Source organism: Tinamus guttatus, unplaced genomic scaffold, assembly GCF_059628265.1.
Source record: "Tinamus guttatus ecotype Peru unplaced genomic scaffold, ASM5962826v1 Tinamus_guttatus_pri_ptg000866l, whole genome shotgun sequence".
Lineage (NCBI taxonomy): Eukaryota > Metazoa > Chordata > Aves > Tinamiformes > Tinamidae > Tinamus > Tinamus guttatus.
In genome coordinates this window covers 220,745-240,090 of record NW_028289400.1, presented here as the reverse complement: position 1 = coordinate 240,090, position 19,346 = coordinate 220,745, and the positions used below count along the sequence as shown (strand labels likewise).

The 19,346-nt window shown below is 46.1% G+C and overlaps 1 protein-coding gene across 1 annotated transcript in view; it reads right to left on the bottom strand.

Annotated features, from left to right (window-relative positions):
* The window catches only part of AAK1 (AP2 associated kinase 1), a 63,106-nt gene extending 45,235 nt beyond the window's left edge, over nucleotides 1–17,871 (bottom strand). The window contains exon 1 of the mRNA XM_088537813.1: nucleotides 17,709–17,871. Coding sequence (XP_088393939.1) covers nucleotides 17,709–17,871 — 163 coding nt within the window. The remainder of the gene's footprint in view (nucleotides 1–17,708) is intronic.
* Nucleotides 17,872–19,346: the final 1,475 nt, after the last annotated feature.

The window sequence follows — 19,346 nt, the reverse complement described above, 5'->3', positions numbered from 1 at the left end:
GAGCACATATACCTGCAAATCAGCTTCCCAAGGCAGCAGCAGGTGCCCAGACTTGCAGGGCAGATAAATCAGGCCACCAGTTTTTACGCATCGCACGCATTGATGGAGACAAGACTTGATCATACTTGCGTGACAATGCAAATCAGAGCTACCACAAGAACCCTTACCCTACAGGAGAGGGCTTTCAGGCTGCAGGTCACTCCAGGCCAAGGTCATATCACCATTTTTGGTTGTTTCCATAAAACAATTGCTGGGTACTTGAATGTCTGCAAGTGACAGGGATGCGATCTAAACCTTTTAGATCAGTTTCCTTTTGGATCTCTTCTCCAAAAGAGTCATCAGTTTGAAGCTCTGCTCTATCCATCACTTCAAAATTCCCTCTCACATTTATTACCTACTGCTTCACTACATACAGCAATGGTTTAGGAATCAACATCCTGCTCAGGAAAGCGGTGCTTACCCCAGATGGTTGAATTACCAACAGACAAAAAAATGTTAAGGTAAGAACAGCGCTGAATCGTCATTTTAAGGTTAGAAGTTAACATCTGAAAGCAAGCTAATAGCCAATATACTTGAATCATTTTGAAGCACTTGAAGCCTTTTTATTGGCAACTGTGGCCAATAATTCAAAGGAACACTAGAACAATCCCACAAGGACCTATATCTCTATAGCTTTAGCAGAAACTGTTGGTAAGCAGCAGACAGAAAATCCAGTTCATGCTTTCAGCAAGGTATGGCAGGGAAGAGGGGAAGGAAGGCCCAAGGGCTGCCCAAAGCTTCGCTCAGCAGCATGAGGCTGCCCAGAACAGAAATGCTCTTCAGCACAGCCCAGAGAAGGAACCAAGGGGCAGGACAGCAGCCACCAGGGTCCAGTGGACTTGGATCCTCCTTCCACCTGCTGTGCAAGGCGCCTGCTTGCAGGGGATGAGGAGCATCTTCTCCTGCAGGTTGCGGTGGGAAGGACGGGCACTGCCCGGCTCCGCTGATGCCATGGGAGGCCTGGGCACTGAACAGGCAGATTTGGGTTAGGCCAGACACCCAGCACTCACCCAAAGGCCCTTCACAACCTCACGTTGAAATTGAGGCACTTATTTGAGCTTCTTAGTGTCTGAACAGCTGCTTCCCACTGTTAGCCCCCTTCCTATACACTACACACCTACTACACTGCCAGCCTGGCAGCCCACAAAATCCTTCCACACATCCAGTTCCTCCCCGGTCACGCGAGGCCAATCCCCAAATTTGCTATATTTGGGCAAAGTTAGCAACTCTTATCTATTTGCTTCTAAGTGACTGTGAAGCACTGCCTGATGCCCATTCGTTTCTCTGCTTGGTGCAGTATTCCAGCTCCAATGGGATCCACAGTCATGCCAGGATTTGTGCAGCTCTAAGGTAGCCAAGGTCGGCTCAAGAGCCTCTGCTGCCTCAAGCGACAGCTGTGCCCTACGTGGAACCAAAAGGGAAGCTCACATGCAAGAGAAAGCTCAGAAGCCAAGCGGTCCGGATATTAGGAACTTCATCGTTGTCTCTCTTAGCAGGTGAAACATTTTTTCCAGTACAGATATAGAAAACAAAAGGGAAGCAACTAATCAGGGCCTTACCTGAAAAAATTAATAATAAACGAGAACAACCACGGAGAGTTCACAGGCATCAGAAAGGAGAGAAACAAAAATAAACCTGCAGGCGACGTTCTTCCCCTTATGTTCAGAACCGATGGTCTACAATTAAAAAGTTTGAAGGGAATAAATTCTTACCCCATAAATTTGACAGAAGCTAAGAGACAGCTCTCATCCTGATAAATAAGATAATATTTATACGCACACCCTTATGCAAGCTCGAGACACATTGACCTCCTTCTGCAGGTAGCACATGGACAGCATTACAGTCATCAACTTACAGCTGGTAACAGCCCCAGGAACCATGGGGATAATCAGTGTCTTTTGCACTTCCCCCTGCATTCCATAACCGCTTTTCAGATGAGCCGAAATAAATAAATAAATAGTAGATATTAAGGGAAGTTCCGATTATCTCCAGTCAATACAGATGCCAGAGCAATTTTCCATGAGGGCTAGTGTAAGTGCACTGGCTGCTTTCCAATGCGTGCAGTTATATTTTCAGCCCTTCTGTAATTTCAGCAGGATGCAGAACTCTTCTCCATCAGGCAAGCTCTGCTAAGCCAGGTGAGACCAGCCTCAACGCTGCACGCGATGCCCTCCTGCCTCCTCACCAGAGGCAAGTGAGGCAGGAAGAGGGGATCCCACCGCTGTCCCAGCCACTGTTTCTAGTTTATCTTCACCCACGTAGGTTCTGCTCCAGATCCTCAAAGACACCCTTCCAGATAACCACGTGAAGAGCAAGGGAGAAAACAAGGTCTTCCCGTAGCTGAGTTCTGCGGTCAGCAGACAACAGGTCCCCACAACAAGGCTCGTTTTGTTCACTCTGAGCCAAAAAGCAGCAAGTTCAACCCAGAAGAGCCCTCTCAAGCCTGACAGTGGCTGAAACATCAAGTCAGACTATGCAATTTGAGTTAATGATAGCCCAGAAAAGGCCTCGCTGAACTCTGCCTTATGCACGTGAACTGAAAAGCAGGGCAGACCTCAGAATCTGCAGGGCCAAACTTCGTTTCACCAGTCACTGCTTTTCCCCAAAAAACACCACCTTGCACGCATTATCCTGCTTCACCTTATCCACTGCTCCTCACTGCATACATGCATCTTCCTTCTGCCAGCATTTTCAAGCTTCGCATTAGATCACATCTCTTTTTTTTCCTAAAGTTATGCTTGATGATCCAAAACCAGCCAGGTTTGAGGAAAATTTGCTTCGCTTTTTGATAAGCCACTGTGCTGGAAAGAACACTGAATTGGGGGAAAAAAAAACTGTAACACACACACAGACAACCCCAAACCTCACTGCTTCATTTTAAATTTGCTCTATCATCCTTCTCCAAATAACTTAAATATACCTGAAATTATCACAGTTCCTGATAAATATTCTGAACGCCACAAAAAGCTTTATTCTTCAGCAGTGAAATTCTTCTCCAAGCTGGATAAACAGCCCATGTGGGTTTTGACCGAAATGTTCCCAACTTTCTGTATTTTAATAAGTTCTCTCTCACCCACCTCAAGGTTCCGTGTCTTAAGACGGCCCATGGTGCTTTAGCACCAAAGTAGAGGGCACAGACTGGTTTTCCTTCAGATGTCCCCAGCAACTGTCCCTGGAATATTTAGCCTGCAGGAAGAGCCAGAAAGGCATTTTAAGCTCCTGGTTGCGCTAGCAGGCACTTAAAATTAAGTGCTTTGCTGAACCAGGCACAAAGCCATTCCTCATTTGCACAATCCAAACACTTATCGATTCATGCCCATCAAGAATTATGTCATATTTTGCCTTATCTTACAAGCCAGAGGAACTTCCTTCGCATTTTCTTTCCCAAGTACAAGGGGCAGGCTCGCGCAAAGCACTTCTTTCCCTCCCTTCCTCCTCTCTCTAAAGTCAGAACGCTGCAATCCGGTTACAGGAAAACCCTACGAACTCCCTCGAGGTGGGCGCAGTTGCAGCCCCCATTCCCAAAACACGGCTAAGGCCTGAATCCCCGGCACTTCTTTTGTTCCACGGCTGTAGCCGTGGCCGGCTGACACACAGACACTGCACGTTACACTGGGCAGCATCGCTTGGCAACAGCAGAACCATCTTTCCTCTGCTGAAAGCCATCCTGCACCTCCAACACCTCCCTCCAGCTGGAATTACATGCAGTCCTGTAACACACACAGATTTTTCCCCATTGCCTGTACATAACAGTTGCTCTTGGTCCTTTATAATCAGGATATTAGCATCTTTTCCAGGGATGGAGATTGCTTCAGCAGACCCCAATCCTGGAATCACTTGCCCTTTGCTACGAAAGAAAATAGGCCAAGGAAAATACTTAGGGCAAAGTTGGGCAATACAATCAGCTGTAATTATCTTGAGCAAAAGCCAAGTTCAGCCAACGTTAGCACCAAGCTAACACTGTGTAAGCACATAGGGGAAGAGCACTGAGCAGTGCTATACGTGTGTCTCCTGCAGCTCTCGGGGTTGCTTCTATAAAGCGGGTACTGAGCATCACAACACGAGCCAGGCTCTCGGGCAGAGAGCAGCCCTGCACCTACTGCACCCACACCTAGGAAAGCAGCACAGGGCAGCAGTCCTTTACTGACCGTGTTCCACGTGGGATGACATTGGGTCTCCACTACCACAGATATACATTTGCTGGGCTATTTTTGTATGAGATTATTATTTTAATTATAGCTCTACTACTCAACTGCGATGGTGCATTAGGATTAGAGCGCTATTTTTGTTGGCATTAATCTGCACTCATGGATTCTTTCTGCCGTCTTTCAGACCACTTTTCAATTACCCAGCAGGAAGGTATTAATACAGCATACCTCTAAAAACTATAGTATTTCAAATGCCATTCCCACCCCCCCACACTCCTTTTAAATGCAGCTCCTCCACTTCTGCACTTTTTGTTTCCAGGGCAGAATATTTCATCAAATCAATTTTCTGTTCCAATCTTACTCCTTTTTACTGCCTAATCCTCCCACAATCTGGGACTGCGATTGCGAAGTGTTCTGCCCTTGACGCTTCATGAGAAATTGGGATCCAGTGTGTATTATTTCTGTTTTATTAAGCACCTGCGATGCCCTTAGAGAGATGCCAGCATTAACACCCATTTTCCAAAAGAAAACAATCCCCCCCACACACACACCTCCTCAGACTCATTTTTAAAGTGGTTCAAGGTTTAATTAAGAAGTCCCGGTAATGCAGCAGACTTTGCATTAGGGCTGTAACATCCGTGATCAGATCTATCACTAGGCGAGGAAAGCAAACACGACACCGGTGCAATCCGATTTACCAGGTTCAACCTGCAGCACCCTCTGCTTCCACTTCCTCGAGATGGAGATTGCCAGAAAGGCAGTCAATTTTGCAAACAAGTCTTCTGCTGCTTAACTTCTGGTCTTAAAGAGAATTACGTATGCTGCTGGTGTAGGAAAGCCTGGGATTAGCACAAAAGGAATAAAATTAAGAATGTGACCAGGGAGAGTATGATAACGTGAGTATTACAGCAGCAGCATGAAGCAAAGGCCTGCTCAGGCAGCTCACGTCACAGAGCTCTGATCTGCAGCCGAAGTTCTCCAGGCTTTTTCCAGAAAGCAAATTTGTCCTGCCAGAAAGCACCCTCAAATACAGCAGCTTGCAATAAGACTATGGAGCTCTCATTCATTTTTCCCTCTCAATCAATTCAAGTCTTTGATCAATTCCGAAATCGATTCCGAAAGTCGTGCAGGCATGAGAGGTCCTAGGATAAAATTAGGATGTTTAGATAACTATCATCTTAATGGAATGGGATTGAAGGTTTGCTCCGGAACGCCCCTTGTTACATTTTGGATCCAGCACAACATATTACCAAAAGGAAGATGCATTTGTAACAGCTTCCCAATACTGAAAACTATCACAAAGGGCCCTGAATAAAATCAAGAATCCAGTCTTAAAACCAAACAGGAGACCCATTGCACACGAGTTTTCTTCACTGCAGTGAAAGGTTAGTCACAGATACAGTCAAACAGTGTTTTTTCCACCTTTTGCTTTGTCAGAGGCAGCAGGCATTAGTCTGCTGCTACAAAGCCTACAGGCAAAAGGGCGCTTCAACTTTCCCCAAATGAGGACACAGATTCCCTGTGGTTAGCCAGAAACCTGCAGGATCACTAGCATTATTTCAAGTACGTTTCTCCTTTTTCATAGTTGTCTTTACCTAGGAACGTGAGCGCTTGGAGTCTTCAGACTTGTCTCCAGGGGTTTCCTACCTTTATGACTAACACAAAACACTTGTGCAAATAACAGGATTTTCTTCTTGCCTCCCACAAAGCACCACAGCAGTCCAAAGCAGAAAGGTCACGGATGACAAAATTAACAGAGGAAGGCTTCTTCCCATTTCACCCTCTCCTAGTGGCAATAAAGTGTTGATGAGCAAAAGGGGACAGTCCCACTGAAACAGTGAGGCCCAATGTCACTGTGTCGCTGCCTGACGTGGGATTTCACCCACCTGGGCCTCTCACTTAGACACAGGAGTCACTGCACCCACAGTTACTGGTTGGACATGTCCAACCGATCTGTTCTTTAACTCCTCTAACACAAGCTCCACATGTTCCGAGTGGTTTAGCCCTGGGGAGTTGTTATCCTCACTGTCACGAAGTCTCAGGCTCTCATTGTCTTGGTTTTAACTCCATGTTTCTTATCCTGGGACACTACAGACCTCATTAAGCAACTGGCACTGCCTTCTCCACCGGCTACACGTCTGGAAGTACAGTACCTGGATACATCTTTTCTGGATTACCTGGCACAAAGACTTAAAATAGCAGTGGTTGTTTTAGTGTTCTCCTTCCTCTGTGTTTTTATTGTACAGTTTTATTACTGCTTACACAGGAATGGAAAGTCATCAAGACATGAGGTTTGGGATTTAAGTAATGCCTGTGACTCATTATCCCAGCCGATTCCCTAATCCCTTGGTTATATTCGGTATTTATATATTATTTTATACCCATGTAAGTGAAGATACTTCACACATGCAGAAATCAGAACAGTGTATCCTAGAGGGACAGGCTTGTACAATGGCTCAGGAGTAAGTGGTCATAGCTAGTGCTCATGCACGTTTTAATACCAGAGCCTAGTTCTGAGCAGAAACAAAACAAAAGCCCTTATCCATTGCCAACACATTCTCCAGCTGAGAAAAGCAGATAATAATGCTAAACTAAACAGGTCCACTTTCAGCTGAGATCTTTCCACCTCAAAGGAAATACCAAGCTTTACTTAAAGGCTTTTGGGTTTCAAGTCATTTAACTTAGGTTAAATCACAGTAGTGCCAAATCTAAAGGACCGGTTCAGTCCAAAAGGCCTGCTCTAGCATCTCCTGGTTGCTTTTGGCTCATGAGCATAATATTTTCAGCAATCTATTGTGCTGAACTATACCTATTGGGAATACGACACACTGCAAGGCAGAGACAGAATAAATCAGTATAAAATTTGGTCGACTTATAAAACTTCCAATTGTGGGTTACTCTCCAGCTTTTAGAGTTGCTTCTATTGCCCCTAAAATGCATTTTAAAAGACTCAACACTGGTGCAGAGGTAGAACTGCTCAGCGAAACTTATCAGATCAGATCTTGGAACATCAACCACCAATTAAGTAGTCTTAACGTTTAGGACTTATCTTCTGAGCAAAGAAAAAAAGACACACCACTAACTCTAGTTCAAAGAGCTGCTTCTGCATAAGTAGGAATGGTCAAAATCACTTGAATTTCATCCAAGTTATGACCGTTTTAAGTGGACGAGGAGCCAAAGTTGCAAAACCGGGGGTGGAGTTGATAGATATATATAAAACAAGAATGAAACCTCAGGATTTCACGAGACAAAACAGGGAACAAAAACCAGAAACATCAGCCGAGACCTACATGTTCCCAGATAGGATTCTGGGCATCTGAAAAGTCATCCAAGCAAGTCTACTTGTAACAAGGTCAGGAATTTAATAGTGATCAGACACTCAAAAGCAGGCTGCAAAAGTGTACACACTTTCAAGGCAAATAAATTGCCTCCAAAACTGCAGCAAAGCTCAAGGCATGCAGCCAAACCCTGCTCGGAAGAAACCCCTCTCATTAGAAACTCAAGAAAGCAGCAGCTCACCCAGCTGCAGCTTTCACTGAGCTCTAGTCTTTAAAAACCACCAGGCAAACTTCAGTAGAGCACTTAATGTATTTAACGTAGAAAAGGATTTCTTCTCCCGAGGTAAAACAAAAGCTTATACTTGCTTAGGGCTGACGGGCCAGATTCTCAGCTCAAGTAGAGCCTTAGTTAGCCCTATGCAGATTTACCAGAGCTGAGAATCCTAATGTGATTATCCAATATTACTAACATAATTATAGGGCCCTTCGTTTCATGTCATTGCTGCAATATCTAGGCCATGACGAGACAGATTTGGATTTACAGGCTCCACCCTCCTCTGGGTACTCTGTGAATAGGGAAGACAACGTCATAGTTAATGTTAGCAGGGCAGTCAGTGGCCAGGAGTGCCTAAACCCTTTCACTGTGCAAAATAAGGTCATTAGTGTCACCCGACACAGAACTAGAATCACACCCTTTACAACTCCTAATTTTAGGAGAGCGAGACTAGCTGGTTTGAGTTTTTTGCATGTCTGTTGGGTTTTGGTGTAGGTTTGTTAGCTATGACCCTCACAACTGCAAATAGCCACTAAATATTGAAATTATCTCAGGCATTTTCATTGCATTGATCACACAGGAAAAGGTTAATTGCTTCTCCCTGACTTCCCTGGGTTTTGCTTTGATAGCTCCGATTTTAAGCTGCTGAGCACTTTTCTCTTCACATTTTTCACAGCCATATCTAATAAGAGAAAACGTATATTTGGTAGGCAGGTGCTCTGCTTTAGTCTTGTGCATCCACTTGATTCTTCCTCAACAGGCTGACTTCAGAGCTCCAAAGCTGAGGAAGCAGCATTGTATTGCTATGAAGCAACACACACTGGCTCCAGGCACATTACTCTGCAAAGCAGATTCGGTCTCTCCGTTGTGATAGACTGAAGATTCAAGGTCTAAAATTAAGAAATATATATATAGATCATGAATAACTCACATCTGAAAATAAAATACCCACTTGTTTAGTTATTGGGTAGCCCTCTAAAAGGCACATTTCAGCTGCTATTATTCCAAGCAGCTGCTAATAGCATGCAAGATTTCGTTCATCTCCAAGTGAAATTAGCTACGGCACAAACATGCTGTGGAGCAGGACTGTTTTGAGTGATCATGACTGCAACTGCAAAACCAGCAAGAAGCTGCAGCAACTGCAGGCAGCTGAAAAGCTTCGCTGGAAATACAAGGAAGCAAAGAATCCCATCTCCAGGGAAAGAGTGGGAAACTGCACTAGCTGAGCGAGAACAGGTCTCTGCTGGAGGTTGGGAAGAAGGCGAAAAGGGAAGGCAAGACTAAACTGCCCAGAGCAGGGGTGTTTTTAAATGGACTTTCTTGTAAGGGCCAGTTAGAGAGGGCTGACTAGAGCCCTTAAGTGCTATGGTAACAGGGAACTCCATTCTCAAAGCAATTATGCAAGGATCCAAAGGGAGCTCATGGCAACACACAAGTTAAATATTTAGGAATTTCAATTACTATGGCAGCACCCAGACATCCCTATTGAGCTAATTAGCATGGAAAACATGAAAAACCTTAAGGTATACATTCTAGGAAAAATTCAAGTTTACAGCAAACACAGTACTACAGGAGATCCACAACAAACTTATTTTGTGGCGGTTTTGCTTTAAACAAATTGGGAATTTTCTTCTGCTTAAACCTAAAAATCCAGATTTCAACCTTCTCCAGTCTCCAGCAAAATTACAGATACACTTGAGCACCACAAGCACCATCTCACTAAGTAACTCACAGAACACAAGCTAAGGACTACACCATATTCTTCCAGAAGAGGTTATGCTAATCAAAGCCTGAAGTCAGCAATGAACTTTTCAACTCCTCGCTACCTGCCAAGCATGGAAAGGTTTCTACTATCAGCTCTCTGATGGTTTCTACTAGGCAGCTCTCTGGAAATTCAAATCACTGGTTAAGTCAGGAGCATGCAATATTCGTTGTACAGCACAGAAAAAAAAAAAAAAAAAAAAAAACACAGCCCTGCATGGAGTAGCACTTTTGAGCTTTTCAGAGATACACAGGCGCAAAAGAAGAGACGTGAGAGGCATCATAGCTGTTCAGTTTTCAGATATTCAGAAAGGGATACAGGAAAGGGTTACAGAAGCCTGGAACAGCCGTTGACAGACTGACTCTCATGATCATTCCTCACAAGCCCAGATTCAAGACTTAATTCACCAGCTTGCATGAATTTATATAAATACTTGAGAACCCCAATTTACATATGTATGCCCAATTTACAGATGTACGCATCACTAGCCTGTTTGGTGGCAGAAACAGCTTCAAAAGTACAATGCAAGTGCTTCTTGCTCATTAAGATTAAAACAAATCAAAAAGGTAAAAAAAGCACCATCTGTCCCTTATGTTCTCCAAACAGCATCATTTGTATTAAAAAAATTCAACACGTGCTTAATCCAGTCACATGTTCTGCTGACTAGCTGTATTAGCAAGATTGAGTTGTATTTTCCTGCTGCCCCATGAGGAGATACTGTGTGTTAACGGTCACATCATGATCTGACAAGATCACTGCTGTTTGTATTTTGGGAGAGTCTTTTCCTCCTGGAAAAGGAGGGTCCATCTCCCAGGAGCCTGGGCAGTCTTTGTTGTGCACCTGCAATATGTGACACAGGGGCCAGTCCATGATAGAAGTTCTTCAGCACTATGGTGACATAAATATTAATGACACTGTGTTTAGAACACCAGACAAGGAGTTAGGTCTGTATTTAGTACAAAGGTTTTGTCACTGCTGCTTTCCTACATCCCTACAACGCACTATATCCTGTAGCCCTTACGAAATTGCTACATCGTTATAGGCTTCAGTTTCTCACTTGTAAAATGATTTGATTAGCCTTTCCTGCACCATCTGTGTGTCAATTTGGTGGAGAGCAAGAGGGGAACAGCCATGTGCAGAACAACAAAGTGTTTGACACTAGCATGGGGGCGCCTTGACATTCCCTGATGACCTGAAAGTGTACAACCGTCTAGACTGCAAGCGCTAAGTGGAGATAGAGATAGAAGGGTGAACTCATTTATTAATTATATCTGTAAGTACTTGTCCTAACTCAAAAGCAACAGGTAAAGGCCAAAAGAAAGGCTCCAAATTTCAATAAAACGTGTTTCTTTCATAGATCCTTCTCATAACTTAGAAGAATATTTTATTTTAAATTTGCAGTCAGCCATTTAAATATCCTGCTCTATTAGATACTTTTTGCTAAAGGTCACAGAGTTGTTTAACCACAACCCAAGAGTCAACAACAACCACAAATATCTTCATGTGACCAAACTGCAGTCATAAGACAGGGATTTCCTATCGATCCACCTCACTTCTCTGAAGCAGCAGCTAAACATTACAGAGAAGGTCTTTATTTCCAAAGCATTTTACAAGCCAGAAGCAATTAATCCTTCAGAGGCTCCTAAAAGGTAACTGAAGTATCAGTGACTTTGGTCAAAGAGGCCTCACAGAGAAGGCATCTACAGCAACAGGTTTGTATTTTTGTGCTCCATGGCCATCAGTGTTGGTTATCTGAGGTCATTTCAAGTCTTTTAAAACCCTTAATGTCTTGAGTTTTATACCACTGCCACTACTTATTCCCACAGCCCTGATGAGCTACATGCAATGCTGGATTAGGATATCATCACAAAGCTTTTCTTAAAGAGAAGTATGCTGCATCGAACCAAAGGTTCATCTTGCTCACTGCAAGAACAGAAGCAGATATGGAGCAAAAGCCTGCAAGAACCAGGCCTTGCCACGCTCTTCATGAAGCATCTACACTTCTTTAAGACAAGCTTTGAGTTTATTTTATTGCTGTCATGAGTGTCACAGCAAAAGTACAGGTCAACTTTGTCAGTATGATTTAGTTTACAGAAACACAGAAGACAAATTATATCTTGGGGCTCGAGTAATTTTCACAAGACAATGTATTCTACTATCACACCCTCCCGAACAGCACACCAAATATCCATTTATTTGTTTATAAGCATACACTGGCACACTTTGCAGTTTTGTCCTTATTATTGTCCTATGAATACTAAATGCAAAGTAAAAACAGAACATTTGTAACACTGAATGAATCAAGTTTAGGCTCAGTTGTGCTCCTTAATGCAGTAACAACTTCCAGCTCAACTCTTGCATGAACGTACATGTACACATGCAGAGTCTCTGTTCAGGAAACCTGCTTGCTGATGGCTTCTTTTTTTTTTAAGATTTATTTTTAATCTATGAGATCACCCATTACAGGTACATAATTTGTTTCTGAGAAACCATGAAACAAACCAGACGCAAGAGCATCTTGTTCAAAAAATGGTCTTTAATCCAATCCCGTGACATGTAGCCCAGGGTCCTGATGTCAGCATGGGTTCTGACACAGAGCAAGCCTAAGTTTAAGCAGAGATCACGCGGGTGCCTAGAACACTTCCACTTAAGACAGAGGCAGTATTTGGGAGAAAAAACACACGCTGGAATTAAAGCATTCAATCTGGAAGGCCAGGGATCAATTCCTGCCTTGGCCATGCATTCTGTGCATTGCTTCACCTCCTTATCTCAGGATACTATTTCCCAGCAGTCCTGCAAGGAACGGAAGCACATTTTGATGGCTCAGATACTCTGGCAATAGGGCAACAAGAGTTCCTCTGGCCAGAGCAGCTGCTACAGCTCTCCTCCGATTTCACACCACCGCATCATACGGTAGACAGCTATCAATAACCTTCAGTTCTTTCAGAGGCAATTTCCATGGCTTCAACAAAAGAAGGGAGAGAAGACTTCCGCAACAAGAAAAAGCCTCAGAGGGTGAGTTTCCTTGCAACTGTTTCACTTAAGTCTCTGCAAATCTTCCCCTTGTGCTTTTAATTCACTGACAACAGTGTTCCTAACACTTAAAGTAGTACAGCAGACTATCCAATTTAAGGGGATAGGTTTCAAACATGTTACTGCCACAGGGACATCTCTGAAGGAAGGCATCCTTTCCTGGAGTACTTGTTTATTCAGTTACCTCCTGTTATCAAAAGAGCGCTGTAAACTGAGCTCACTTTTGGCATGTTTCTCCTCAGAGACTTCCTGCCTTCTTGCACATGTGAAAAACAAGTAAACATTTACTTGCAAACCCAAAACGGGTTGTGACTTTCCAGAGTGCACCAACAACACCTGCAGCTGGCAAGCTGCTTTCCCAACAGGCACAGCCTCAGTTTGTCCAACTTACCACTTGCACAGGGGGGAAGAAAGAAAAAAAGGTCACCTACCACAGAAACAGTTTCCAGTGTCCAGGCAAGTGTGCATACCTGATCAGCTCTGACCCCTTATTAGCCATGATTTATGCAGGTGGGTGAGCTTGAAAAGTAGCGAGTGCTAAACCCAGAGTGGATTCCAGCTTGTCCTCAGCACATTTATAATTTACCACCTGCTCTCTTGAACTACTGACAGCTCCTACACACAGGGGAGAAAGGCCACGACACAATAAAAACATCATGGGAGTATCCATTCTTCTTGGATCCGAAGTGTTATTGTTAGGGTCGCAAGCAGAGGTTAGGGACCTCTCTGTATATAGCTACCAAAACTGTTCCACAAGTCTTTAATTGGATGATTTTAGCCTATTTTCCCTGCAAGCCAAATCCAAGCCTTCTTACACTTCAAGTAATTGACAACTTCATAAAGCTCTTGCAGGACTCCCCGAACTAGACATTGTTTTCTTTTTTCAAGGAAGGCTCTTCCCTGAGATGACGACTGCAGGAAACCTGCCCTCCCGTGACTGTGCTGGGCTAAGAGAGTCAGTAAATACGCTTTTAGCTACTATAACTGTTACATAAGAATCCAGCCACCCCCACGTACAGTACAGACCCATTCTTTGACGTGTTGCATAAAACCTACCAGGGAGCATAGATAATGCAAGTCTCCAGGGCTGTACAAGTTCTTACACAGTTAAGTCTATTAACACCTTCCTTCCCGATCATATCCAGTGCCACAGTACAAACACAGCTCCGACAATCTCTGCTGATAAAAGCATGTGGGATACCTTGATGTTTACCAAACAACTCAGTTGTGATTATTTACCAGATTGTCTTTACACTGAAAAAAAAAACAAATTACTATAACACAGAAGATCCAATCCCTTACCTACCAGTGCAGAGCACAGTATCTACCAAGGTACACACAGAGTGTAATGAAGTCTGTTAGTGGAAACTAATGGAGAAGCAGCTCACAAGACTCCCCAGGTCTGAGCCCCAGAGAAAGCAAGCACAGGCAGGCAGGAGTCCCAGGCCACGCACACTGGCAGCCACCTTCCCCACCAGACATGGTTTGGGCATTCCCATCCTTCCAAAGTTCTTCATACACATGTTCTACAGGCCCGCTAAAAAGCAAAACAACTAACAACCTTTCAGTGAAATACCTGACAATCATTAAACCTATTTCTTCTCGTTTATACAGCTGTTTTTGCAGTTTGGGGGGAGGGGTTCTTTTGTTTGTTTGTTTTATGGGAGGGGGGTGGAACCCACAAGCAGCAACTCAGAAACTAATGTTAATTAAAAAAGCAACTTCTCATAGACATGGAGAAATGCAACCTTTCGATCAATACTAGAAGGCTATCAAGAGAAAAAAAAATAGCCTAGCTAGTACATGCATCCGTCAATGCTTATGTACTTTGGCTCAATGCTTATGTACTTTGTTGTAACCTTGCAGGTATGCAGAATAATACAGAACAGAGCCCCATGAAACCACCCACTCAAACCCCATCTAGTTCGTTTTAGCTCAGTGCAGCACACATTACTTGTGGTACTTCTGACATACTCGCCTATCCACAAACTCCGCAGCAAATTTCTGGCAACATCCTTTAAACGTTTCCGCTGCCCTGCTCCTCACCCATCACAGACACATCCTTCTCCTAGCTCCAAGGGTTTGTTTTGTTTTGTTTTTGAAGCAAGCAGAAACAAAAAGCAGCATCCCACCACTTAGTTTCTTCTCATAAACAAAACAGTAAAATAGTAGCCTGACTCACCCACCTCAGATGCCTCCTGGGCGTTCACCTCACTGCTCCCAGTGAAGCACCAGTCCCGGTAAAGTCCCTAACAGTCATTTCCTCACTATGTGGGGATAACCTCAGATGTCACCAATTTTACCCTGGTCTTGCAGAACTGCAAGGGCAACAGTGCTGGCTTTCCACAGTAGTTAATCCTCAGGCAAACTTTGTCAGAAATTTTTCAATAGACTAATCACACTATTGCTTGAATTTGAAGATGACCACAGAGACGTAGAGAATCACCTATTGCGTTATACTGCCAGTAGAAAGCACTCGTTTACCTGTATTACAATGCCACAAACAACCACTCAAATTCTTTCTATATTATTCCCATCTACTTCCTTGCAGACAGAAGGATCTTGACTCATTCTTCCCCACCCAGGAAAGCAAGTATCCAGACACAATAGGGGAAGGAGGGAAGGATAAGAGGGGGAGTACCAAACTGCTTTGGATATTTTGGTGGATCTGCCCAAGGACCTGACAACACGGGCAGCTATCTGCCAATCTGCCACCTGGCACACTTCACTGCCTGCATTTAAGGACTTGGTGTCTGAGCCAGAGCCAGTGTCTTCAGCAGGGTTGCTCAGCAGAATTGAGGGCGACTGCTCGCAGGTTTGACAGACAGAGCTAAACCCCAACGCTTCAGCTCCAAAAGTTCTGGCTGAGCCAGTTCCTCAGGCTTGCAGTCAGTCTCCCCCATACCATCCATCATCACTTCCAAGTCCTCCTTTTAAGCCATTTTTCACATCTCATTTATTTTCTATGCTTCACATGCTGCACCAACACGGGCCCATCCCTTCCCTCCTAAGGGAAGGGGGGGAGATAGGCTTCTTTCCTAGACAGGATATTCCATCTCCTCTGACAAGGTGCTTCCCAGGGGAATTTTCCTTTTAGCAGAAACAGCCAAGACTTCACAAGTCGGCTCTCCAATACTGCTGAGCCAGGAAAATTAACAGTAAAAACAAAATAGAAAGTTTTCTAGACAGGATTCAGACCTCAGTAGGGCAGGGTCTGGGTTGCCAGACAGCTCCCCAGATCTCTAGCTGAGTCGGTGAAAAATGCTCCTTACCAGCACTTCTGCATCACTGACAGCTACACCCAAAGGCAGAAGTGCACGAAGACGCTGCACTCATGACCAGGGCTGTCTCCCCAGCGAGGCCTTTCTAGTGTGGAAAAATGAAACTTCCTTCTCCCCCCAAAGAAGGTTCCCACCAAAAGGCAAAAACCTGCAAATCTACAAGCCACCTTGCTCAGGTCTCCTTGGAGGTCCCAGTCACTATTCAGAGGGATTTCTGACTGCCTGTACTGGCAGTCTAACCCTGAGGAAAATATCTGCTCAGCACATTTTACCCAGAGAACTTCCTTTGCCTGATGGCATGGCCAGAAAAGGAGAACATCATGCCTACTTTACAGGCCTGTACAGCAAATTAACAGTTGTGGCTAGCACTAGGCCCACCCCGGGAGTCCCAGGGAACTGCTCTCAAGTAGCAGCTCCTCTGGGACAGCAAGGCATGGATGGGAGACACTTCTCCCAGGATAACCCTGCAGCCGGGCAGCCTGCGCTAGAACCCAGCGTCTTTGGTGAGCACCAAGTCGCTCATGGGCTCATCCTGCTGCTGTCAGCATTGGGGCAGGATCTGCCAACAGAGTATTCATCAGCAAAAATGTCTCTGCTTTCCCATGTCACCAGGATGAGGCCAGAGTGCATAAAGACAGACTGTGACGGCTACTCAGGTTTAACTAGTCTCCTTCCTAAACAACTGGGGCTAAATGGCCTTAGAAGTATCAGCCAAGACAAACTGATATTGCAAATTCCAATTTAGGAGAGAAGAGAAAAAACAAACAATTCTTGATACATCTATGAGCCAAAGGACTGTTTCTCTCAACCTGGCATGCAGCAGAACCTATGCACCAGAAAACAATATTTGAGGGAGGAAAGGCTACAAATCTTTATTCTTTCACACCAAGATGATTTTCACAAACCCATACACACATACATAGGCCCCTTCAGGTCTCACATTTTAGGATTCTATCTGTAAAAAGCAACACAGGTCCTCCCACTCAGCTCTTGTACACTGGCTACCCTATCCTCTGCAACTACAAGATCAAAACAAAAGACTTTTCACCAAAATTACAAAGGATGATGTGCAGGATCTGGCCTTGGAGAAGGTCTAAAGAACCTATTATCTCTCTGAAGGTTAAGGCTAAGGTTACCAGCCACAGAAACTCATAGGATTCTCCACGGCCCACACAAATGAAATGCAAAATAGTAGTTAAAGCAGCATTATTGGCTACAATTAAAAAAATAATAATAATAAAGATACCACTAACTTTCTGCACTACAAGGCCTGCATACCTAGGGAGCTGCATAACTCCTGATGTTCATTTTTAATTCCTACAACGTTTGTTTCAACAATACCACCAAAAAAGGGGGAAGAAACAACTGAGTTTACCATTTTCCTGCAGGAAACCTCACACCAACAGCAGTGTCCCCTCTCAGGTAAAAGCTAGCTCATTAGCCTATATATAACAACACACAAGGAATATACTCCAGTGCTGCCTTCTCCCCTCCCTAAGCTAAGAAAGGGGGATTCTCCCTGGAGGGGGGGGGGGGGGGGGAAGTTAAGAGGCTGTCATTTTTTTTGTTTGTTTACATTAACCTCCCCAGAAATATAAAAAAATACATAACAATACTATCTCAATACCATCTTCATTAAATACATATACATACACACATATGCAAGCTGTGAGGCGGGAAAAAAAAGCCAAGAACTTCCAAAGCACCTGCAATCTGCAAAGGTTTTTAAGACACAGCAAGGCGAAGGTGGCAGCCCCGCACCGTGCTGACCCAGCGGGGCCCAGGGGCATGAGAGCCGCAGAAACACGAGCCCCTCAAGGGCAACGAGAGAGAAGAGGGGCAGAGAGGCCGCGAAACAGCAGCAGGAGGAGGAGGTCCGGGCAGGCACCTCACCTTCGGCCAGCACCTCGTCCACCGTCACCTGGCAGCGGCCGATGTTGAACACGCGCCCGATGTAGCCGCTGCCGGGGCCGCCGCTGCCGCCTCCGCCGCCGCTGGCGCCCGAGCCGGGGCCCGAGCCGCCCTGCTCCCGCCGCGAGTCGAAGAACTTCTTCATGGCTCCGGGCCGCGGGCGGGCAGGGAGGAGGCGATGCCGCCGCCGGGGCCCTGCGGGCGGGAAGGGCCGCGGTCTCCGGTGTGTGTGCGAGGAGGGGGCCGCACCTGCAGCAGCGGGAGCCGTTAGCGCCGCGGCGCCGCCGCCGCCCCGGCCAGGCCGCCCGGTAGCTGAGCGCAGGCGGGGGGCGCCTCCATGCAGCGCGGGCCGGCCCGGCCGCAGCGGCTCACGGCGGGGGCCGCCTGCCCGCAGCCCGCATCGCTGCCCGGCGGAGCTGCCGGCGGCCACCGAGCCCGTCAGGGACCGACCCCGCCGCCGCCACCCCCCGCCGGCCCCATCCGACCAGGAAATGGGCTGTCACAGGAAGTCCCGGCGGCAGCGCCGCCCCCGCCTCGCCGCCGACACCGGGCTCGGCTCGGCCGAACCCCGCGGGCGCCCCGTTCCCGCCGCCGCCTCCCGCAGCGCCGCCGCCGCCTCAGCACCGCGGAGGGACGAGGGGGGTTCTGCTGAGAGGAGTGGGGGGGCGTAATGGCGGCCGCCCGCCCCGCCGCGCGGCACCCTGGGAGCTGTAGTTCCGCCAGGCGCTGAGCCGCTTCCGCCACCGATGCGCTGAGGACTACAATTCCCGGCAGGCAGCGCGGCGCCGCGCGCGTCGCGCCGTTATGCGGGGCCGTGAGGTGATGGGGGGGGATCGTGAGGAGATACGGGGGGTGCCTCCCGTCGCCCCCGCACCCCCCGGCCCGGAGCGCGCTGGAGGCTGCCCCGCAAGGCCGGGGGCACCGGCGGGTCGTTGGTGTCCATGTTCCCCTGCTCCCAGCTCCGCGAGGGAGCGCGGAGTCGCAGGAATCCTGTCAGGAAGGGTCGTTAAGCCCGTTGAAACACTTCAGTTTCCTCGAGGGTGCGCTTAACGCCTCGGCCTTTCCCTGCCACAATAATAAAAACTCTCTGTGGTGACATCTTGTCGGGAAGCTCATGGCTTGTCTTCAGGCGGGCCTGCTTGTAGCTGATTGAGAATCTTAACATTAAAAACAAAATGGAAATAACTCCCCACCCCTAAAATGTACCTGCTTCGGGAGCAGACAGGGACTCACCCTACCCCCCTCAAAACCTTCAAACTTGGTGAGTGTTTTAAATCTATCATTTGATTTTGTGAAACCTGACGCAACACTACGTCAAAGAGGATTTGCCAAAATTAGATGTTTTACAGTTTCCTGTTTCAGAGTCATTTTGGGGACTTTATAGAGGCTCCTTAGATGCCGATTTGTGGGTACCTTTTCAGGACATCACGGATAGAATAAGGCTTTTGATGCACCCAAAACATTCACTGGCTTTAGCAGATGGACTCTGGAACTGAGTCCTGGATTTACTGATAAATTCGGCCTTTTTCCTCTTTTTTCCCCACTCCAGAACCCATCTAGTTTGCAAGCTTCCAGCAAGATGTTCATAGGGAGCCATGTGGTTAATCCAAAGAATCCCAG